The sequence below is a fragment of the Eptesicus fuscus genome, chromosome 23, assembly GCF_027574615.1.
Source record: "Eptesicus fuscus isolate TK198812 chromosome 23, DD_ASM_mEF_20220401, whole genome shotgun sequence".
In the NCBI taxonomy this organism is placed as follows: Eukaryota; Metazoa; Chordata; class Mammalia; order Chiroptera; family Vespertilionidae; genus Eptesicus; species Eptesicus fuscus.
Genome location: NC_072495.1, coordinates 28,898,493 through 28,922,344, shown reverse-complemented (window position 1 = coordinate 28,922,344; position 23,852 = coordinate 28,898,493). Strand labels below are relative to the sequence as shown.

The 23,852-nt window shown below is 42.6% G+C and overlaps 1 protein-coding gene across 4 annotated transcripts; it reads right to left on the bottom strand.

Annotated features, from left to right (window-relative positions):
• Positions 1–14,699: 14,699 nt before the first annotated feature.
• ZNF26 (zinc finger protein 26) lies at positions 14,700–22,595 on the bottom strand. Of its 4 annotated transcripts, XM_054712340.1 has the most exons (5): positions 22,471–22,595; positions 22,192–22,374; positions 20,049–20,175; positions 19,711–19,806; positions 14,700–17,604 (listed from the first exon to the last, which is right to left on the bottom strand). In XM_054712340.1, exons 2-5 carry the CDS (start codon positions 22,222–22,224, stop codon positions 16,253–16,255), a joined length of 1,608 nt encoding a protein of 535 aa, XP_054568315.1. In that variant the 5' UTR covers positions 22,225–22,374; positions 22,471–22,595; the 3' UTR covers positions 14,700–16,252. The 4 variants fall into 4 exon arrangements, 3 of the variants coding, with proteins under 3 accessions (XP_054568315.1, XP_054568314.1, XP_027989438.2); XM_054712339.1 differs by having other exon boundaries at positions 22,192–22,595; XM_028133637.2 differs by having other exon boundaries at positions 14,700–17,601; positions 22,192–22,595.
• Between the last annotated feature and the right edge of the window lie 1,257 nt (positions 22,596–23,852).

Genomic DNA, 23,852 nt, shown 5'->3' with positions numbered 1-23,852 from the left:
TGAGGCTAGTCGGGGTCTTTTTTTATTCCAGATGAATTTTTGGAGAGTTCTTTCTAGGTCTGTGAAATATGCTGTTGGTATTTTGATGGGGAGTGCATTGAATCTGTAGATTGCTTTGGGTAGTATGGACATTTTAATGATGTTGATTCTACCAATCCAGGAACATGGTATGTTCTTCCATCTGTTTACGTCTTCCTCTATCTCTTTTTTCAGTGTCCTGTAGTTTTCTGCGTATAGGTCTTTTACCTCCTTAGTTAAGTTTATTCCTAGGTATCTTAATTTTTTTGGTGCGATGGTAAATGGGATTGCTTTTTTAGTCTCTCTTTCTGTAAGTTCATTATTGGTGTATAGAAAAGCCATAGATTTCCTGGCGTTAATTTTATATCCCGCTACATTGCCGAATTCATTTATTAAGTCTATTAGTTTTTTGATGGAATCTTTTGGGTTTTTTATGTACAGTATCATGTCATCTGCAAATAAGGACAGCTTCACTTCTTCTTTTCCAATTTGGATGCCTCTTATTTCTTCTTCTTGCCTAATTGCGATAGCTAATACTTCCAGTACTATGTCAAACAGGAGTGGTGAGAGTGGGCATCCCTGTCTTGTTCCTGTTCTTAGGGGAAATGGTTTTAGTTTTTGCCCATTGAGTATGATGTTTGCTGTGGGTTTATCATAAATAGCTTTTATTATGTTGAGGTACGAGCCTTCTATTCCCACCTTGTTGAGAGTTTTTATCAAGAAAGGGTGTTGGATTTTGTCAAATGCTTTTTCTGCATCTATTGATATGACTATGTGATTTTTATCTCTCAATTTGTTTATGTGATGTATCACGTTTATTGATTTGCGGATATTGTACCATCCTTGCATTCCTGGAATAAATCCTACTTGGTCATGGTGTATGATCTTTCTGATGTATTGCTGGAGCCGATTTGCTAGAATTTTGTTGAGGATTTTGGCATCAATGTTCATGAGGGATATTGGCCTGTAATTCTCTTTCATTGAGTTGTCTTTATCTGGTTTTGGTATTAGGGTGATGCTGGCTTCATAGAAGGAGCCTGGAAGTGTTCCTTCCTCTTGAATTTTTTGGAATAGTCTGAGGAGGATAGGTTTTAGTTCTTCCTTGAAAGTTTGATAAAACTCTCCTGTGAAGCCATCTGGCCCCGGGCTTTTGTTTGCCGGAAGCTTTTTGATGACTGCTTCAATTTCTTCCATAGTTACTGGCATGTTGAGCTGTTTAGAATCTTCCTGATTAAGTTTTGGAAGGTTGTATTTTTCTAGGAATATGTCGATTTCCTCTAGGTTGTCCAGTTTGTTGGAATAGAGTTGTTCGTAGTATTTTGTAACAATCCTTTGTATTTCGTCGGGATCTGTTGTTATTTCACCTCTTTCATTTCTGATTTTGTTTATTTGGGTCCTCTCTCTTTGCTTCTTGGTGAGCCTGGCTAGAGGTCCATCAATCTTGTTTATCCTTTCAAAGAACCAGCTCTTGGTTTTGTTGATCTTTTGTATTGTTTCTTTGGTCTCTATGTCGTTTATCTCCGCTCTGATCTTTATTATTTCTTTCCTTCTGCTTACACTAGGCTTATCTTGTTGCTCTCTCTCTAACTCTTTGAGTTGTTGGGTTAGGTAATTTATTACCATTGTTTCTTGTTTTTTGAAGTAGGCTTGTAGAGCTATGAACTTCCCTCTCAGGACTGCTTTCATTGTGTCCCATAGATTTTGGATTGTTGTGTTTTCATTGTCGTTTGTTGCCATGATGTTTTTTATTTCTTCCTTGATGTCTTTGGTAACCCAGTCATGGTTTAATAACATGCTGTTTAGTCTCCAAGTATTTGATTTCTTTGGGTTGTTTTTATTGTAGTTGATTTCCAGTTTTATGCCACTGTGATCTGAGAAGATACTTGATATGATTTCTATCTTCTTGAATTTGTAGAGACTTTGCCTATGTCCTAACATATGGTCTATCTTTGAAAATGACCCATGTGCACTTGAGAAGAATGTATATTCTGTGGCTTTGGGGTGAAATGTTCTGAAGATGTCGATTAATTCCATCTGTTCTAGTGAGTCATTTAGGTTTGATGTTTCTTTGCTGATTTTTTGTTTAGAGGATTTGTCCAATGGTGATAGTGGGGTATTGAAGTCTCCTACTATGATTGTATTACTGTCAATCTCTCCTTTGATATCTTCCAGGAGTTTTTTAATGTATCTTGGTGCTCCTGTATTGGGTGCATATATGTTTACCAGAGTTATTTCTTCTTGTTGGATTTCTCCCTTTAGTATTATGAAGTGGCCTTCATTATCTCTTGTTATATCCTTCACTTTGAGATCTAATTTGTCAGATATAAGTATTGCAACCCCAGCTTTTTTTTCATTTCCATTTGCCTGGAAAACCTTTTTCCATCCCTTTACTCTCAGTCTGTATGCATCCTTTTTTTTGAGGTGGGTTTCCTGTAGACAGCAGATATCTGGGTTTTGTTTTCTTATCCAGTCTGTTACCCTGTGTCTTTTGATTGGGGCATTCAATCCATTTACATTTAAAGTTATTATTGATAGGTACTTATTTGACGCCATTTTTATTCTATACCCCTGTGTACCTTCTTTGCTTCCTATTTCTTTCTTTTTTTTTTTTTTTTTTTACAGCAGACCCTTTAGCATTTCTTTCATTGCTGGTTTGGTGGTGATAAACTCCCTTAGTCCTTTTTTGTCTGTGAAGCTCCTGATTTCACCTTCAATTTTGATTGATAGCCTTGCTGGGTACAGTATTCTTGGATTTAGACCCTTCCTTTGCATGACTTGGTATATTTCATTCCATTCCCTTCTGGCCTGATGAGTTTCTGTTGAGAAATCAGTTGCTAGTCTGATGGGGGTTCCTTTGTATGTAACTGTCTGTCTCTCTCTGGCCGCTTGTAAGATTCTTACTTTGTCGTTGGTGTTTGCCAACTTAACTATAATGTGCCTTGGCGTCGGTCTTTTGGGGTTCATTTTGCTTGGAACTCTGTGAGCTTCTTGGATTTGTGTGGGTTTTTTCTTCCCTATATCAGGGAAGTTTTCTGTTATTATTTCTTCAAACAGGTTTTCTATTCCTTGCTCAGTTTCCTTTCCTTCTGGCACCCCTATTATCCTGATGTTGTTTTGTTTTGTATTGTCCCGAAGTTCCCTTACGCTCTCCTCAATCTTTCTAATTTTTGTTTCTAGAAGCTGTTGTAATTGGGTATTTTTTTCCATCTTGTCTTCTAGCTCACTTATGCGGTCCTCTGCTTCATCTAGTCTACTCTTGATGCTTTCTATTGAGTTCTTTACAGCAGCGATGTCATTTTTCATTTCTTCTTGGTTCTTCTTCATTTCTTCTTGGTTCTTACTCATATTGTCGAATTTGTCTTCCATCCTTTTCAGCCACCCTATGACCATTTCTCTGAATTCTTTCTCTGATAGGTTGTTTGCCTCTAAATCGTTTACTTCCTTTTCTGGTGATGCCTGTTTCTCTTTCCTGTGGGGGCTGTTTCTTTGTCTCCCCATGGTCTCTCTTCTCCGGATGTCTGGTTATATAGATTTCTCTCTCTGGCATTGATTTAAAGGTATAAAATACAACACAACCAGGCACAACAGACAAGGCACTGAACAGAATTGTATTCACGATATTAATAACCTCCAATAAAGGTAACCACCAGAGAAAGACAAATTAGGGAATAGGAGTGGAAGAGGGAGAGTAAAAAGAAAGAACAACAACGAAAAAAAACAAAACAAAACAAAACAAAAAAAACAACGAGTGTGAATCTGAACTTGGGAAAAGAGCAGAAAGAAAGAAAAGAAAAAGAAATAACAGAAAAGAAAAATAAAAGAAAAAAAAAGTAAGAGAGACAAGAATGATACTAAGAGAGAAAAGGGGAACAAACTATATATATGGGGAGTAAATTCCACTAGAACAACCACTGTTCCCAGCAAATTCCAGCAACACGAGCCTGGAGATTAATACAAACTGCAACAGCAGATAATATCAAGTGAGGCAAGGGAAAACAAAAGTAAAAAACAAACAAAAACAAAGCAAACAAAAGAACCAACCAAACCAACAAAAAGAATAATCAAAACTATCTCATAAAGAATCATAAAAATTCAATCTAATCAACATTCAAGCAAACAACAACAAAAGGCCCGAGAGAAAAATAATTTTTTTAAGGTAGCGTAGAGAGAGGTTTGTATGGATTTGGAGCAGGGGGTTGGGAATTAGATATATAAGTAGGGTGAAGTTTTAGCAGGGAGTAAACTGAAAAAGTAGGGAAAATCTAAAGCCAGAAAGGGTTAAGATAAACTGGGGATCAAAATGGGAAAGGTTAGGAGGAGAGTGATGGCATAATGTTAGCTTTGAGATAGGGTAAAGCGATTGTAAGGGAAAGATGCAAATCGAATGTAGGACACTAATCCACAAAAAAAAGAAAGAGAAAATCAAATGACATTAAAAAAAAAAAAAAAAAAAAAGTAAAATAATAGTAATAATAGTGTTGATTGAAAATAAAAATGTAATAATTAAAAAGGTGAAAATCGAGTGAGGAAAAAGAAAAAAAATTAGTTTCTTAAGTAAAAGATGCAAAAAATGAAAATAAAAAAATATGAGAATAAAAAATTTTAAAAATTGAAAAAAGAATTGAAAATTAAAAAATAGGAAGACTAAAATGTGCAGTAGCGGCTGTCATTCACTTCCTCTATTATTCTGTTTGGTACGCCTTTTTCCCAGTCTGGGCGGTATTTCAGTTCAGCTTCATTCCAGGGCTCCTCAGTGTTGGAAGCCAGTCCTGCTTTTTAAGCCAGCCGTGTCTTAATTTCTCGTATTTATTTTTAATTACACCAGAGACAATTAGCGTTTCAGCCCCTGGGTGGCAGTGTTTCTGAATTGACTTCCGGGCCTCTCTAGCTCTTTTTTCTTTTTTTTTTTTTTCCCCTCTATGGCACTCACTACCGGTTTGTGGAGGTATGCGCCTCAGAGCTGCCTCTCTGATGGTCACACGCAGCTCTGGTCCCCAGGTTCCGAAAAAACACCTTCCCCCTGCAGTCTTTCAGGGTTTCCACCTGGGTTTTTCTATGTGTTGGGCTTAGCAATCAGAGTCGGAAAGAGCCCAGGTGTGCGGACCGTGGGTCTGTGCCCCAGACTAAGGAGCCTGCACTCCTTTGAAAATTCTTAGTCTGACCCTCCTCGTCAGATTAAAATGAGTTGCTTTCAAGAGGTCACTTCTGTTAGCAGCTCAGAAGACCCCCCTCCTCATTCACGGATCAGGGCAGTTCCAACTGCCGCAGATTTTTCTAGGCACAGACCTCCCGGCTCCTGCCGGTCCTGCGGTCCTGCGGCTGCCGCGCTTCCCTCACCCAGCGCCTCCCTCACCCACCGCGGGGATTAGAAACCACCCCTCATTTCAGGCGAAATCTGACCTTTCCGTGGTGCAGTGAAGAGTTTCTTTGAGTCCGACTGTTTGCGCTGATAGGGGACCGGTGGTCTGGTGCTCCCCGCAGCTCAGTGTTTGCAGTTGTCGCGGAAAGTCAGGTTTCCATTAAAATCCTCCTTTCCTTGCAAGATGGCGAGGCGCCCGGCGAGCCCGCAGCTCCAGGAGGGGACCCAGCCCCTGTGGGTGCTGCGCGGTCAGAGGAACACTGCCCAGCACTCCCCCGCCTTCTCCTGGAGTTTAGCTGTCCCTTGGCTTGCCCACATACACTCCCTCTGCGAGCCTCTGCTGCTCCGACTCTCCGCCCCAGGAACAGACTCCAAACCCGACTCTATTCCGTCGCCATTTTTCAGGGAATCCCATATTGCCCTTTTTACTGCGTTCACCGCACAGGTTCATCAACTTGCCCAACACCAATGGCAGGCAGACCTAGGAAGGGGCAGCTCTGGGCCATTGGTCCCCTGCAGTCCACCCGAGAGCCAGTGACCACAGCCATAGTGGAGGGAAGGGAGGACAAAGGCCCAGAGCCCCTGCTTATGTTCCTAGCATGGGTGCGATACAGTCCCGTCCAGAAAAGACGGCATGGGGCAGAATAAGCAAAACACAAGACCGAGAGCTTGCTCTCTCTCTTTTTTCCTGAGGACACCCCCCCCCCATTCCCCTCCCTTTCATCCCTCAAGGCACATGCTGCTCTCCCTCTTTCTCCGAAGTTTTAAGGGCCCTTCTGCTACCTCTGTAACTTTCTATAAACTTTCCCTTACTAAAAATAAAAAAAAATAAAAAATGGCTCAGTTGAAAAACTCCCCAGGTTAATTTAAACTTACCACTTGGGCCGGGATCGGTTAGGCTCAGTGGATAGAGCGTCGGTCTGCGGACTGAGGGGTCCCGGGTTCGATTCCGGTCAAGGGCATGTACATTGGTTGCGGGCACATTCCCCGGTGGGGGGTGTGCAGGAGGCGGCTGGTCGATGTTTCTCTCTCATCGATGTTTCTGGCTCTCTGTCCCTCTTCCTTCCTCTCTGTGGAAAATCAATAAAATATATTTAGAAGAAAAATATTTAAACTTACCACTTGGGTCAAAATATTCCAAGTTACGAAAAGAAACTCATGATATATTGTAATGGCTTTAAGCAGCATATACAGCATATTCCCAATTTTGTGTCTTTAAAGAAATATAAATAAGAAGTACTAAAAACATATACACACTAAAGGCTAAAAGAAATGGACAAAAATGTTAGCAGTGACTATCTCCTGTTGAAGGAATAATGATTTTCATTTGAGCCTGTTTATCAAAATGCTCAAAATTTACCACAGTGGACATATTTTAAATTTATAATAAAGTATAATTTTTTTAACATTAGTCCTTAAACCAAAAAACCAAAAACAAGAGGCAAGCAGAGCAGTTTGTTTAGCATTAGATGATTGAAACAAAGCAAGCAACAAATAATTATAAAGTATTTTTTAAATATTTTTATTGATTTCAGAGAGGAAGAGAGAAACATCAAAGATGAGAGAGAATCATTGGTTGCCTCCTGCACGCCCCCTACTGGGGATCAAGCCCAAAACCCAGGCATGTGCCCTTGACCGGAACCGAACCTGGGACCCTTCAGTCCACAGGCAGACGCTCTATCCACTGAGCTAAACCAGCCTGGGCATAAAGTATGTTTTAATGACAGCAAAAAGCATGGAAACTGGGCGGGAAAAGATCACTTCTTTCCACTTCCTCATTTTCATAGGAAAACCGTGAGACCCAGAAATCTTCGGTGAAGACTTAAGGACTTCAGGCCAATGGTGATGTCCCTGCCCCGCCAGCACCGGCCTCGAGTGTGTGTGTGTGTGTGTGTGTGTGTGTTTTCGGGGAATGCGGCAGGGGGGGGGGTGCCTTTTCATTTCTTTCTTTTTTTATTTTATTTTAGGAGAGAAACGCTTTTAAAAACTGTTGATTAAAGTAAAGCTGAGCTGGGTGAAGTCAGGTTGGGGGGGTAACAGGCCCAGCAATCACGTCACCCTTCCCGCGGGACCGCACTGGGGATCAGCCCTCACACATCCACTCTCTCTGTGGCCCTGGAGGCCCAGCCCTTCCTTCCACCGGACCGGACCGGACCGGACCGGGCCGGGCTCCCAGCCCAGCTCCTCCAGGGATGCCACGTGCGGGAGGCGCCGGTTGAACAAATCCGCCTGCGAGTCCAGGGGGAAAGGGGGTGAAGCCCCGGGAGAAAGGGCCCTTCTCCCCGCACGCGGAGCCCCGTCCGGACACCTCCGAGAGCCCGCTACCTGTGCGCGCAGGCCGGACCTGACCCCGTCCGGCCAGGCCCCTCGGCTCCGGCGGCACCCCACCTGACACCCCGGACTCAGCGCCGGCAGAAGCGCCACGCCTACCAGCCAAGAAGTCTGCAGCCCAGCGACCCCCAGATCTCCCACCCGGGGCTCCCCGACCCCGGAAGCCCACACGCCCGAGCCGCCAACCCAAGGTCCGAACCCGCAACAACGCCAACACCGCCTCCACTCCCCAAGTCTCTGACCTCGGACGCGCCGGCCCCGGAACCACGTGACCCGATCGCCGCCCCCAGGCTCGCCGCCCCCGCCCCCCCCACACACACCCGCGCCCCGGGCCAGCACAGCGCCTGCGGCCCGTGGGCCTCGGTGCGCCCCGGCGCGTCCGCGGGATCGGGACCGGCTGCAGCGGAGACGGTGTTCGCGCGCACTCGCCTCTCACGCGGCGCCGCAGGACAAAGAAAAGGGGCGCTACCTGCAAGCGTCGGTGGCCATGGGAACGCGCGTGCTCGTACCCGAGAAGAAGGCACCTTCGGACTACATTTCCCAGAAGGCCCGGCGGCCCGGCGTCCTAGGAGCGCTGGTTGCCTGGAGACGCGGGAGGGCGGCGGGCCCTGCAGCGAGCTCCGTGAGGACGCTTTCGGGAGAGACGGAAAGGCTAGGATTTTATTTTATTTATTTTTATTTTTATTTATTTTTTTTTTTAAGGCTAGGATTTTAAAAGATTAGGAGTTGAAACCCGAAAGTAGGTTTCTTAAAAAAGACAATTGGCTTAAGCCTTCCATTGAGGGAAACGGAAATTTTTGAAAATACTTTTATGGAAAGCAGATAGGAGTTAATCAGTGGGAAAAGGTAAAGCTGGTCCGTAATTCCAATGCTGTGCGGGAAAGTTATAAATATATTAGCAACTATTCTCATAAAGAAAGGGTAGGAGGAAAAAAGGATAAATAACCAGACACAGCACACTGAATGGGAATCTTCTCAGTGCTAATAAATTTGAAGAATTTTAATGCCACAAATAGATATATCAAATTTGACCCAATAAATGAGAAAACCTAATCATGGATGAAAACGAAGACAATTTCAGAGATTCTCTGTCGAATTGCATCCGTCATGGAACCCTGGCGAGTTGCTCAGTTGGCTAGAGCGTGGGCCTTATTCCCCAAGGTTTCTCTCTCTCTTTTTCCCTTTCTCTCTCTAAAAATCAATAGATTTTAAAAGTAAATAAAAATACAGAGAAAAGAAGGAAAAGCATCCGTCATTGAGTTTCTGGTGAATTCTTTCAGACATCCAGCAGAGAATTATTAGGTTTAAATAGTTCCTGAGGAATTAGGAGGAACCTTTTATATTTATTAAATAGCATTAGGACACCAAAATCAACAAATGTAATGATTTAAAAAGGAAGCGCAGACAAAACTTAATTACTACTATCCATGCAAAAATACTGGGAAGTTATTAACAAAAGAAGCTGGCAATACCTTACAAAAATATGCTATAACCAAGTGGATTCTATTCTAGAAATGCAAAGATGATCTGGCTATTCATTAATATTACCTTATCAATAAGTCAAAGGAAAAATATAATCACCTCAATAAGATGAAAAGAAAATTTTTAATTTAAATGTGCATTCCAGCCCGGCCGACGTTGCTCATAGATGAGCATCTGAACATATCTTTCAATTTTTCTTTTCAGTTCCTTTATGAACTTTAATAGCATTTTAACATTTTATTAATAAATTCTCAGTTTATATAAATTTTTAAAAGATTTATTCCTGGGTCTGATTTTAAATTCAACATTACGTAAGATGTATTATTCCTAAGTGGTTTATCATGCCTGCTGATATTATGGCCAGTTTTTTCCCCTTGTGTATTTTCTTATTGGCTATTGTGCTATGAACTGAATGTGTACCTCCAAAATTCATATATTGAAATCCTAACCACCAGTGTGCCTCTATTTGAAAATGGGGCATTTAAGAAAATTAAGGTTAAATGTGGTCATAAAGTTGGGGCCCTGATCCTGTAAGATTAGTGTCCTTATAAGAGAGAAACCAGGGAGGGAGCTCACTCTCTCTAGACACACACCCAAGGAAAGGCCATGTGAAGACAGTGAGAAGGTGGCTGTCTGCAAGCCGGGAAGAGAGTTCTCACCAGAAACTGACCCTGCTGACATCTTGATCTTGGACTTCTAGCCTCCAGAACTGTGAGAAAATAAACTAATTTCTGTGTTTAAGGCAAGCAGTGAGTGGTATTTTATTACATAGGCCAGAGCAGACTAAGACAGATGGCATATAGGTGTACCTAACAACATTGCTAAAATCACTTTTCAGATCTTGCTCTAATGACAATAATTCTTGGCCTAGCTCAGTGGTCGGCAAACCGCGGCTCACGAGCCACATGCCGCTCTTTGGCCCCTTGAGTGTGGCTCTTCCACAAAATACCACGGCCTGGGCGAGTCTATTTTGAAGAAGTGGCGTTAGAAGAAGTTTAAGTTTAAAAATTTGGCTCTCAAAATAAATTTCAATCGTTATACTGCTGATATTTGGCTCTGTGGACGAATGAGTTTGCCGACCACTGCCTAGCTGCTTTGGCTCAGTGGATAGAGCATTGGCCTGCGGACTGAAGGGTCCCGGGCTCGATCCCCAGTAGGGGCTGTGCAGGAGGCAGCCAATCAATAATTCTCTCTCATCATTGGTGTTTCTGTCTTGCTCTCCCTCTCCCTTCCTCTCTGAAATAAAGATATTCTTTAAAAAATAAAATGAAGTAACAATAATTCTTTTTTCTTTCTAGTCCATATAATTGTTCATCTTTTTTTGTCCTATTGCATTGAATAGGATGCCAGTTCAATGCTTAATAGTATGAGAAATAGAATCAGTAGGTCCTGACTTAATTTATGTTTCTATTTATAAAGTTTTACTTTAATTATGATGTTTGCTGTGGGGTTGGCAGTTGTCTTTTATTATCTTAAAATGAAGTTACCTTTCATTCTGAGTTTGTTAAGAATTTTATCAAGAAGAATTGCTGAAATGTATTGAATATTTTCCTTAAGCTATCTGGGTACTAATTTTTTTATATTAACCTATTTCTACATTAACTGGTTAATATGATTATTGGCCTTAAAAATAAAAGTCAGTTACGTTGCCAGCAAAAATGGGTTAATTCAGGACAAACACGCTATAGCAAAAGCCATAGGCAAGTTCAACAGACAAAAGAAAGGAATGTTATTTTATGGAGGAAAAGGAAGAAGTTGGGAGGAAGAGTTTTGAACAGAAGTTCTTTGGGAGAAGCAAGAGTGCAGGGGGAGGGTGGTCTCATTGGCTGAGTGCAGGGGTGTTCGGTTTCTCGACTTCTTGTAAGAGACGCAATATATATCTTTTCTGTTGGGATCTGTAATTGGCAATTCTTCCTGTAAATGACATCAAGTAGTACTGTGTGAGAGCTCCCCCTCTGGCCTCCTGACTCGATTTTATTGAATATTCCCTTTACTAATTTTCACAAGATGAATATATTAATAAACTCTAATATTGAGTTATCTTGGACATATTATATATTTATAAGGTTGAACAATATAAAGTTGTCCTTTGGGTTTGAGTCAAGTTGAAGAAAGTAACATAAATGCAGTACTATTTATCTAATACATAGAACTTATACAATTTCCATCAATTGTCCTGATAATGTCTCAGAAACAAAATCTGGGGTTGGTATCCAATGTCAAATATCTTTAGTTACATTACACTGGAGCAGACTTTGTCTCATGACCTCAACATTTTTTTAAAAAGTGTATCCCATTTTCATGCCGAATGGATCTGAACTTGTGTTTGCTAGCTATTTCCTCACAATTTAGGTTCAGATTATGCATTTTTGGCAGGAATTCTACAGAAGTGATGTTGTACTCTCAGAGAATCATATCAGGAATTTCATAATATTATGTTGGTACCAGTAATGACAAGATTAATTCTGATAGCTTAAGGTGCTAAGTGCCATATTTGTCTTTTGTAAGGTTACTATTTTTCCAATTATAATTAATAAATATTCTGTGGGAGATGTGTTGAGACTAATGAAATATTCTCTCATAAACTTTCACCCACCTAGTATTAGCATTCATGATTCTTGCCTTTCCTTTGGTATTTATAAAGTGAAATGCCACTGTAAGGAAGAGCTTTCCCTTCTTCCCTACTTGTTTATACATTTATATCAATATAAATATACTAGAGGCCCAGTGCACGAAAATTCGTGCGCTGCGGGGGGTCGGGGAGAGGAGAGAGTCTCTCAGCCCGGCCTGTGCCCTCTCTCCTTACCGCTTGGTTTGCTGATCCTTAGTGCTGCCTCGGAGTCAGGAGAGGCTCCTGCCACCGCTGCTGCACTAGCCTGGCTTCTGGCTGGCAATGCTCCCCCGGTGGGAGCACACTGATCACCAGGGGTCAGCTTTTGCATTGAGCATCTGCCCCCTGGTGGTCAGTGTGCATCATAGCGATCGGTTGTTCCACTGTTCAGTCGATTTGCATATTACCCTTTTATTATATAGGATGGGTTCTTATTCTTTGGGTTATAACCTGTTATGATTTATTTGGATGCTCTAACTATCCCAGATTTGGCTCATTTTCTGGCTGGTTGCAGTTTCCTTTTCATAAGACCCCAGTATTAAATTTTAAGGCTTGTTCTATGGCCTAGCCCAGGGGTCCTCAAACTTTTTAAACAGGGGGCCAGTTCACTGTCCCTCAGACCGTTGGAGGGCCGGACTATAGTTTAAAAAAAAACTATGAACAAATTCCTATGCACACTGCACATATCTTATTCTGAAGTAAAAAAACAAAACGGCAAAAACACCCGCATGTGGCCCGCAGGCCGTAGTTTGAGGACACCTGGCCTAGCCTTTGGTCTATACCAGTGGTTGGCAAACCACGGCTCGCGAGCCACATGCGGCTCTTTGGCCCCTTGAGTGTGGCTCTTCCACAAAATACCACAGCCTGGGCAAGCCCATTTTGAAGAAGTGGTGTTAGAAGAAGTTTAAGTTTAAAAAATTTGACTCTCAAAAGAAATTTCAATCGTTGTCCTGTTGATATTTGGCTCTGTTGACTAATGAGTTTGCCAACCACTGGTTTATACTGTGTAACATTCCACGTGCACTTGAGAATGTCCATTCTGGTGTGGTTGGGTAGAGTGCTCATGCATGTCCGTCAGGTCTAGTTGGTTTATAGTGTTCAAGTTGTCTATTCCCTTTGATTGTTATGGGTTGAGTTGTATCCCCCAAAAGACAGGGTAGAGTCCTAACCCCTACACCTCAGAATGTGACCCTATGTATACACAGGATCTTTACAGAGATTATCATGTTAAAATGAGGTCATTAGGAGAGCCCTAAGCCAATATGACTGGTAACCTTATAAAAAGGAGGAATTTGGATTAAAAATATATACACCTAAGGAGAAAATGATGTAAAGAGACAAAGGGAGAAGATGGGTATCTACAAGCCAAAGAGAGGTCTGGAACTGACTCTTCCCTCACAAGCCTCAGAAGGAATCAAACCCGCTGGCACCTTGATTTCAGGCTTCCAGCCTCCAGAGACGAGACTCGAAGCAAACACTCATTTTGTGGCACTTTGGGTTACAGAAGCCCTAGCAAATGAACAAAGATTTTGGGACTAGAAAATAGGGTGCTGCTATAGCAAATGCCTAAAAATGTGGAAATGGCTTGGAATTGGTATCAGATGGTAGAGTTTTGAGGCATTTGATAGAGAAAGCCCAGATTGCCTTGAGACAACTTGGTAGAAATACTAATGTTAAAGGTGTACAAATGTTACTTTTGGTAAGGTGTTGGGATAAAAATGAGTAACATTATTGGAGATTGGAGAAAAAGGAGATCTTTGTACTAAAGTGAGAGAGAACTTGGTTAAATTGTGTTCTATTTTGTAAAAAGTAGAACTTACAGGGAACTGGGATATTTAGCTGAAGAGATTCCCAAGCGCTCTTTGGCTAAATGCTGTCCTCTAAGCCCACTCGGGTGGTGGCCCTGCTCTCTCCTCCCTGCAGGGTAGACCAGTTGTCTGGGATTTAAATAGCTGTCACCTTCTAGAACCGAGGTGGTGGTGCTGCGTTGAGGTCATTCCCCTTCCCCCTTTTTAAGATTAACTCATGTTTACAGCTAGATAGCTCTATCAGCTTGTTTCCTGCCTGTAGAATTTCAGTCCCACGGCATTCCTTCATTTCAACCCGTCTCTGTCCCCTTCGGTCCAAGTTGGTAGTATTTCTGCTGAGATAACTAATTGGATTTACAAGTCACACACCTAACATCTTTAACAAACAGTTGTTGTCCAGCCACATCCTAGGTGTTCTCTCCACAGTATGCTTTCTCATGGAATCTTTATAATTCCTTCCTGCGTACCAATCCATTATTCAATTTATCTCTGTACTCTTGCTATTAGCAGCAAACTGCAGCTGGCCCGTGGGCTGTAGTTTGCCAACATGTAGTCTTTGTTATCAGAGCTTGCTCGGCTGTTCTGATTCCTAAGATATCTCTACTTGAATTATCAGACTTTTTCTAGACCAATACATGTTTACATAAGAGATTAATGAGCATTTGAAATTGTTTTTAAATCCAGCAAGCCAAATATACATATATTTGCCTTCCACTATCTGAACCCTACAGCTATGAGTAAGCAATTATTTCATTAATGTCACAAGAGTTGCTTTGAGGTGAAATTTCAGGGCTTCAAGTCTGTCACTGTTGAATTTAAGAGCTGATATGACCAGAAGTATCCATCTCATCTCCTGTCCCATATTTCCTCATAAATTTAAAGTTCTTCTATGGAAATAGCTCCTCAGAGTTCCCAGAATCATATCAGGGGCCACAAACTTTTTGGTGTACACAAACAATACCACCATTTCATATTATGGGATAAAAATTTTCTCTAACATTTTGTTATATAAACACTACTCTGGAGCAACAATTTATCAATTAAAGCCCTGCAGTTATAAGAAAGATAAACTCATTCTCCTTAATTTTAACTGAAAAATATATTTTTTATTAAAAAGATACGAAGAAGCACCCATAACGCCAGAAAACCAGGTTCAAAAAGGGACAGTATTCAGAGTTAGTCTAGGACAGTGGTCGGCAAACTCATGAGTCAGCAGAGCCAAATATCAACAGGACAACGATTGAAATTTCTTTTGAGAGCCAAATTTTTTAAACTTAAACTTCTTCTAACGCCACTTCTTTAAAATAGACTCGCCCAGGCTGTGGTATTTTGTGGAAGAGCCACACTCAAGGGGCCAAAGAGCCGCATGTGGCTTGCGAGCCACAGTTTGCCGACCACGGGTCTAGGATATCAGTACAGCAGGAATCGATTACTTGAATAGAATTCTGGGAGAAGAACATAGGAGTTCCCACATTTCCTTTATGGTTCATGTGAGACTGAATTAAATTAAAATTCCTGGAAAAGAGGCTACTATTACCCAACAATGGGAATAATGCCTCCCTGTTGCTAGTGGAAAAGACACCACAGGATGCACACACAGAGGTACTTCTGCAGAGAAAACTAGAGTGCTCTTATCAGTCAAGGGGAATGGACACTGAACTGCTAAACTATACGCAATGTTCATTACAATGAATTCTCTTCAGCAGCCCTGTAATCATTGCCAGACCCACTTACGTAGACTCCTGAACAAGTGAACTCATTTGGAGTGAGAACCGTACCTTTTCACTTATTAAAAGCCACATTATATTAGCTATATTCCTAGAAAGAGAGATAATACTGATAGTTATCATTTAACAGGAAGAATACTGGGGGATCTTATTCCACAAACTACTGAGTATAATAAGTTACATTGAAAAATAAAAGAACAACATTTTAAAAAGTGCTGTTGAGGACCTGCCAGCATGGCTGTTGGCTGGGCGTTGTCTTGTGCACTGAAAGGCTGCTGGCACACGCCTGGGTCGTGGGCTCAGTCCCTGCTAAGGAACATGCCGGAGGCGGCTGATCAACGTCTTTCTCTCTCCCTCTTTCTAAAAGTCAATAAAAATAGTTTTAGAAACGCTATTCAGTGTTCATGAAAGTCACCTTAAATATTCCTTAACCTACAGAATATGTCCCTTATCTTGACATTTTATTTACATATCAAAATAAAAACTTTCATACTCCACCATGTAAAAGTCTACCATTTATAATTATTTTCTTCACTCTAAAACATAGCTTCAAATTTGGAATGTGACTCTCCATTTAACACATTTTCTATGAGAAAATGCTTTCCCAGTTTAATAAATTTATTAAATGTTCTCAATATGAATTCTCAAAATTACATCTTCATAATGATGCCAGCACATTTGATATAGTTCCTGCTCAATTTCTTCAGTTATTCTCATCTATCAAGTTTGTATGTGACTTATTTCTAAAATCTTTTGCAGTCATTACAAATATGACTGTTTTCTCTCCTACATGACTTATTTGATATGAGTGAATTTTGGGGACTGCCTGCTTCTGTATCCTGTCTATATTATCATCTGAAGTCTCCAAAGGACCAAGTTTTATTAGAATATTTCTACCCTCTCCTTCATTCTAATTTCACTTGTGAGTTTTTCTATGTATACGGAGCCCTGAATTCCAACAGAAGGATTTCCCGCATTCAGAACATTTCCATGGTTTCTCTCCCGTGTGAACTCGTTGATGTTCACTGAGAGATGACTTCTGAGTGAAGGCTTTCCCACACTCACTGCATTTGAAAGGTTTCTCTCCTGAGTGAGTTTTCTGGTGTATCTGGAGTGATGCCTTCCTAGGATAGGCTTTCTCACACTCACTGCATTCGTAGGGCTTCTCTGTTGAGTGAGTTCTTTGATGTATAATTAGCTGTGACTTCCCACAAAAGGCTCTCTCACAGAAACTGCATCCATAGGGCCTCTCTCCTGTGTGTGTTCTCCTGTGAATGACGAGGTACGACTTGCTGCTGAAAGCCTTCCCACACTCACTGCATCCATAGGGCTTCTCTCCTGCGTGAGCTCTCAGGTGTGCAGTGAGCTGTTCCTTCCTCCCGAAGGCCTTCCCACACTCACTGCATTGGTAAGGATTATTTCCTGTGTGAACTCCCTGATGGACAATGAGCTGTGTCTTCATATTGAAGGCTTTCCCACAATCACTGCATTGGTAAGGTTTCTCTCCTGTATGCATTCTGATGTGAACGAGGAGGTATGACTTACTCCTAAAGGCTTTCCCACATTCGTTGCATTTATGGGGTTTCACTCCTGTGTGAGTTCTCTGGTGTACAACAAATGGTGACTTCAAACTAAAGGCTTTCCCACACTCACTGCATTCATAGGGTTTCACTCCTGTATGACTTCTCTGGTGTAAAATAAGCTGTGACTTCCAGCTATAGGCTTTTCCACATTCACTGCAACCATAAGGTTTCCCTCCTGTGTGAATTTCCTGATGGACGATGAGCTGTGACCTGAAAGAGAAGACTTTACCACATTCACTACATGAGTAGGGTTTTTCTCCTGTATGAACTCTCTGATGAGCATTAAGGTTTGACTTGGCACTGAAGGCTCTTTCACACTTAGTGCATTCATAAGGTCTCTCCCCTGTGTGAATTCTGAGATGAACAATGAGCTGTGATTTACAACGAAAAGCTTTCCCACATTCACCACATACACAGTTTTTTTCTGTACTGTGAGCTCTTTGATGCTTAAGAAAATATGATTGTTCATATCCATGAAACTTATCAGGACTCTTTCTTAGATAGCTTCTGGTTAAACCTGAATTTTGTGTCAAACTTTTCCCAAGTGTGTTACACGTATGGAGTCTTTGTCTTGAAGAAGCCTGGGTTTTGCTCAGATGAAGTTTTCCAAATGTGTTATAAGCATAGTTTCTCTCAAGACTTTCAAGTTCATCTTGATTCTTCTGGTACCACTCCTTCCAATCTTCTAGAAAGAAAAATATTTTTAAATCATAACATGAACTTAATATAGAATGTAAGTTTTAGAACTGCCATGTAGTGAGTTTCTTCCTCTGGGTAACAGGCCTCTGACACTGGTTCAAAGAAATATTGGCCAAATGCACCCGCGCCAGAGATCTAAGCATGGGGGTGAAGGAAACTGAATCAAACAAAACCAAACCCCATTGTGGAAATGGAGAGCAAATTAGCAGTGACAAAGGGGAGATAGTTGGAACATTGATCCCTGACATCATCAAGCTTCTGAATTAAGCCACTGTGGAGCTATTGCCCTATGGCAGACAACTTGTCATTTGAGACTATAAATTCTTATTGTTTACTTTGGTTGAACCAGAGTTTTAAGATACTTGTTTAAATTCTCAGACTAGTGATAGGATGCTTATGAAAATAAATCTAGCAGCAACAGCTAAGGGGAATATTCAAGTTCTCAAATACAGCTAAGATGTTGAGTTATCCAAGTATGAGAGAATACAGATCTAAGCAGCTGAGGAGGCTCAGTGGTTGTGCGTCGACATATGAACCAGTCGGTCACAGTTGGATTCCCAGTCAGGGTATATGCCCAGGTGGCAAGCTCGATCCCCGATCAGGCAGAAGGTAGCTGATCAATGATTCTTTCTCATCATCAATGTTTCTATCTCTCTCTCCCACTCCATTCCTCTAAGGATTAAATGCCAGCAGAAATAAAAGCAGTACCTAGATTAGCAAAGGAGACCAGGATTCCCAAGGTGAGCCCCAGAGCAAGGATACCAGACTAGAAGTGCAAGAACAATAATCATAACAACAGGAAAACTAAGGGAGAACAGTGATTTCAGAAGAAATTATTTCCCACTTCCGACACTGAGAATGAAGAGTGGAAAGTACAGGGGAACTCTCTTGTAAGCATGTCAGACCTGGGACTAGACTACAGAAGAAAAAGAGGATGAAAAGGTCAATTTTGATGTTATAACACTGAGAGAGAAAAAAGCTTAAAATTTCAGAATGGAAGAGCCTTTCAATAGTTATAGCAGTAAACAGCCAAATTTGGGAAATAAACCCCTTTGGATAACTCAAAAGGGAAAAGGGGCCATGGAATTATTATTATGGTGAAAAAATCACTTAAAAATACAGTGGAGACCAGGTTAGGCTTCAGAATTCTAAGAAAAGTGCCTGCCAGGCCGGAGTGGCTCAGATGGTTGAGTGTCGTCATGTGCACAGAAAGGTTGCTGGTTCAATTCCCAGTCAAGGGCATGTGTGGAAGGCAATTGATCAATGTTTTTCTCTCACATTGATGTTTCTCTCTCTCTCTTTCTCTCCCTTACTCTAAGTGTGTCCTTGAGTGAGAATTTAAAAAGAAAAGAAAAGTGCCCAAGAAAGAAACAGTTATAATTTCAAAGTGATCAGTGAAAAGAGAGAAGAAGGCAATAAAATCTCCGAAGACAGTCAAGGCAAGAGAAGGAAGTAAAAGACTGTGGGGAAAGTCTAAGGCAGTGGTCGGCAAACTCATTAGTCAACAGAGCCATATACCAACAGAACAACGATTGAAATTTCTTTTGAGAGCCAAATTTTTCAAACTTAAACTTCTTCTAATGCCACTTCTTCAAAATAGACTCGCCCAGGCCATGGTATTTTGTGGAAGAGCCACACTCAAGGTGCCAAAGAGCCGCATGTGGCTCGCGAGCCACAGTTTGCTGACCACGGGTCTAAGGGATTCAACTGTGACCACAAAGGAGAAAAGAGATGTTAGGGAAGTGGAGGCATGAGTAACACCAAGTGAGAGGCCTGGAAGCATGAGACGGTCCATGACCATGAGAAGGCAGGCTGAGAAAGAAGGTGCCAGAAGGAAGAAAACGAACACAGAAAACGGTATTTGAGCAGAGTGTACAAAAGGAGGGCACGCCTTCCTCACAGAGCCAGGGGTCTAAAGCCCCAACATGGGTAGAACGGCAACCATTTTCTCACCTGAGGAACTAGCAGGATCCCCCCGACCCGCTGCCCCATGGTTCAGGGACTTTAGACAAAAGTGTCTGCACCCAGTGCTGCCTGAGTGGCACCCTGTGTTCTCCCACACCTCCTGTCTTCCTGGTTCCCACTCACCCACCTGGACAGCTCTGATGAGAAATTTTGGCATTTCTTATCCATGGCTCTTCTCCTTGCTCCAACTTGAAGATTAGATCAGGTTTGGTACCATGATACCCTGTTAATGGAAAATCACAGAGGATGTGAGCTAAACTGATAGGGGTCGAGACATCAGGAGCCACAACGTGACACTGCTCATGTGTACTTGGGAGGTGATAGCCAAACAGGGATGAACACGAGACCTCTAAAGTTCATGGCCATAATCATCAGGTACTTCAGAGGTCCCAGGGTAAATCAACAAAAGAAAAGGGATGGCAGCTTATGACCCAGAGTCTGAGTTAACAGAGAAGCTGTACTCACCTACAGACACCAGGTTGCGATAGTTTTCCAGTATCACATCCCTGTACAGGTACTTCTGCGCAGAATCCAGTAATTGCCATTCTTCCCGGGTGAAGTCCATAGATATATCCTTGAATGACAATAATTCCTGTAATAACACATACCCCATTCAATCTGATGCAGTTACCCTAGGTCAGTGGTCGGCAAACTCATTAGTCAACAGAGCCAAATATCAACAGTACAATGATTGAAATTTCTTTTGAGAGCCAAATTTTTTAAACTTAAACTTCTTCTAACGCCACTTCTTGAAAATAGACCTGCGCAGGCTGTGGTATTTTGTGGAAGAGCCACACTCAAGGGGCCAAAGAGCCACAGTTTGCCAACCACGGCCCTAGGTGACGTAGGAGTAGCAGTTTTACACATATTTCATAGTTAAGTACATAAATGCTACGATAAATATGGCACTTTACCTTGAAAAAGACCTGATGTCCGGGCGTCAGAGGGGCTGCAGCTTATTGTAAAGTGGTGGAAAGAAGTTGTCTAAAATCAGAAAGCTCCCACTGTTCGCTAAGATACCAACTATGTCGAAACAAATTCACATTTTAAAATCAAACATGAGCCCTAGCCAGTGTTGCTGAGTTGATTGAGCGTCATCCTGTGACCAAAAGGTGACCAGTTTGATTCCCAGTCAGGGTTTCCGTGCAGCAGGCAGCCGATCCATGTATGTATATCTATATCTATATCTATATCTATATCTATATCTATATCTATATATCTCCAATTAAAAAATAAATAAATAAAAAATAAAGGTAACATGATGGCAGAACCGACTGTATTTACGAATTTATTCCCATGAATTTGAAAACTTAGAAGGAATGGAAAAGTTTCCAGGAAAATAAAACTAACCAAAATTGGCCCAGAAATAATTAGGAAAGCCAGACCAACTAGTCAATGATCATACAACACACTGAAATAGTACCAAAGGTATAGCAACTCCAAAAGGTAATGGTCTCAGACTATATTTACAAGTCAGGCCTATCCCTGACCCAAGGAACAGCAAATTCCCATCACATCTGACATGATGCAGAGCCAGGAAGTGATGGGTACAGAGCATCATACAAATGTGCACAATCCCACAGACAATGCCAGGCAAGAAGAGCACAAACTGTAATCTAATCTCATTTATTATGAACTCTGGTCAGTATTCCTAGAGAAAAATACTAGGAAAGTAAGAGGAATCCTATACATACACACATAGTAAACTGAGACAAGGAAGTTTATCCAAAAAAAAATTATAGGGCAGTCCACTGTATTAAGTACTCTTTTCTCGAATTACAGGGAGAGAAACACAAACACATTCTCCAAGCTTTCACGTCTGCTGCGCTCACTCCAGTCCTTCATAGCCATCCTGTCCCGGTCACTGCTCTGAGTCCTCTGCCGGATCCCTTCCAGGGCCCTGTTCAGTCATATCCTGAGCTACCGCGATCATAGGTGCCTTTCATCTGTTTATTTCCAGTTGAGAATTCCCACTGAGCTACAGACCGAACGACAGGCAGTGCATATTAAATACCACAAAACCACACCGGTGCCTGGATGCGTCTCCTCACAGGGCTCCCCGGGCTGGAACACACCTCGGTGCTGTCCTGGCCTGGTTCTTGTCTGTGGGGTTAGGCGAGTTTGTAAGCATCATTTCCTGGCTCTGTGTCAGTTCAGCAATGGCGGGAGTCGCCCCTCTTGCTCACTCCGTCAGTCCAGGTGGTCCACCCCCGCTCCCCTCCTCCAAACCTGCTTCGTTCTGCTTGGCACCCCAAACTCCTGTCCCTACCCATGAACCTGCCTCTATGCCCAGTGTTCCCTTGATGACCCTCCCCGCCCCGCGCCAGACCACAGCTCCTCTAAAACAAGAACCCTGCAGAACTCATCTTGGCACCGCCAGCCCCGGCCCCAGGGACCCTCATTTCCCTCGGAGTTCAGGGTCCGCAACTGGCAATCAAGTGCAACCGCTGAAGGAGAGGGCCCCGGACACAAAATGCCAGAAGACAATGTTTCCGGAGATCCAGAGCCGGGGCAGCCCGTGAGTCCAGGCCCTGGATGTGACCGTGCAGGGATGACCGTGTCCGCGCCCGGCGCCGTCAGCTCTGAAAAGGAGAAAGTCCCTACTTACCCAACACGCAGCTGCCCGCATCTGGGTGGCCATCCCGTGCGGTTCCGTGCAGGCTGCGGGGGAGAGCACCGGACCGTGAAGGGCTCGCTGCTGCTTCCACCCGCGCCCCCCGAGGAGGGACCTCGCGCCCCCACAGAGCGAGGTTTCGGGGCTGAGTCCCTCCCGGGGAGGCGACCTCCGAGCCTGGATAGAGGAACCGGAGAGAGGAGTTCGTACCGTCCCGCGGCCCTCATGCGTGAGGACCGAGGCCGGGCTGGATCCGTCCACGATGGGACCGACCGTGGAGGGCTCCGCTGGACAAGAGCCGGGTCAGCGATGGCCGAATCCGCGGCCACAGACGCTCAGAACGCCCCCCGCCCGCTGGTGCACACTGACAACAAGCCAGCAACAGCACCGCAGGCGCGTACCGGTCACGGCCGCGGGGCGGCGCACGCGGAAGTACGTCATGCGTCCAAGAGCCGGGCGGGACAGGCCGGGATGAAAACTACATCTCCCAGAATCCTCTGCGGAGCGTCCAACTAACTGGACCGGCTACCAGGAGGCAGGAAGGGACAGAGATTTGGAACCTAACGGGAAAGGCAGACCACGGGCGGGCCTCCGCGAGAGTCCGGGCCCGTCAGTCCAGGGCACCCTTACGTCCCAGCTTCCGCACAGCCCACGCAGCCCCGGGAGAAGGCTGGCACCGCTGGAGCCGCAGGCGTGCTCAGGTCTTGATGTCAAAACAAGATAGAGGTAGACCCCAAGGCAAAGCAGAGAGGGGCACTGTGAGGCTGCAAGCTGCAGTTCCCGGGGTTATAAAACAGTTTGATTATCAGTGCACCAAGTAATACAGTTACCAACCTCATAAAGGGGGAAGTACAGTAGGCGAAGAGAGAGATAAATAGAAGTGCCCCCATAATAGGAGACATTAACATACTTCTCTTGGTCCGACACAGATCAAGCGACCCACTCTCATAACAATGCAATGAAACTATAATAGCATAATTTTAACAGACCTTTCTGTCCGAAAATATTTTTTAAAAAGCTATCTACTCAACAAACAGTGAATGGAAATGCAGACAAAATGTAAACAACACTATGTAAAAATTTATGGGAGAAACTTAAAGCAGTGTTGACAAATTTCATAATGCTGAGTAATTATAACAGTAAAAAAAAATTAAATGTATTTAATTCTCAAAAAGTCATTAAAGAACAACAGAGTAAGCCAAAGCAAAGGAAATTTAAAAATAAAAGCAGACAACTAAGCAAAATTAGCAAGAACAAAAAAGATTCAAATAATAGTATAAATCCACTCAAAGCAATTGACAGAGAACACTACTAAAAGACTTAAAAATGCATAATTTTTATGTATACATGGAACATTCTCCAGGATAAATTCTATGGTGGACCACAGTAAATTTAAAAGGATTGAAATCATACCTTTTCTTACAACAGTGACATAAGAAACCAACCCCAGAAAAAATGGAGTAAGTTTCCAGATTTTTGGAAATTAAAAAACACACTTTTAAGTAAGCCCCTAAACTCAAAGAAGAAATCACAAGGGAAATTAGAAAATACTTTGAATTGAATTAAAATGAAAATGCATATATAAGAGATCATACACTATTTGTCTTTCTCTGCCTGACTCATTTCACTTAGCATAATGTCTCATTCTCCCTTTT

Excerpts from the sequence above, each read along its gene's own strand:
- ZNF26 (XM_054712339.1), bottom strand. The coding sequence starts at position 22,224 with ATGGCCACCCAGATGCGGGCAGCTGCGTGTTGG. Across the intron at positions 20,176-22,191 it reads TGCGGGCAGCTGCGTGTTGG|GAATTATTGTCATTCAAGGA; the intron begins GTAAGTAGGGAC and ends GTGTTATTACAG. Across the intron at positions 19,807-20,048 it reads TCGCAACCTGGTGTCTGTAG|GGTATCATGGTACCAAACCT; the intron begins GTGAGTACAGCT and ends TTCCATTAACAG.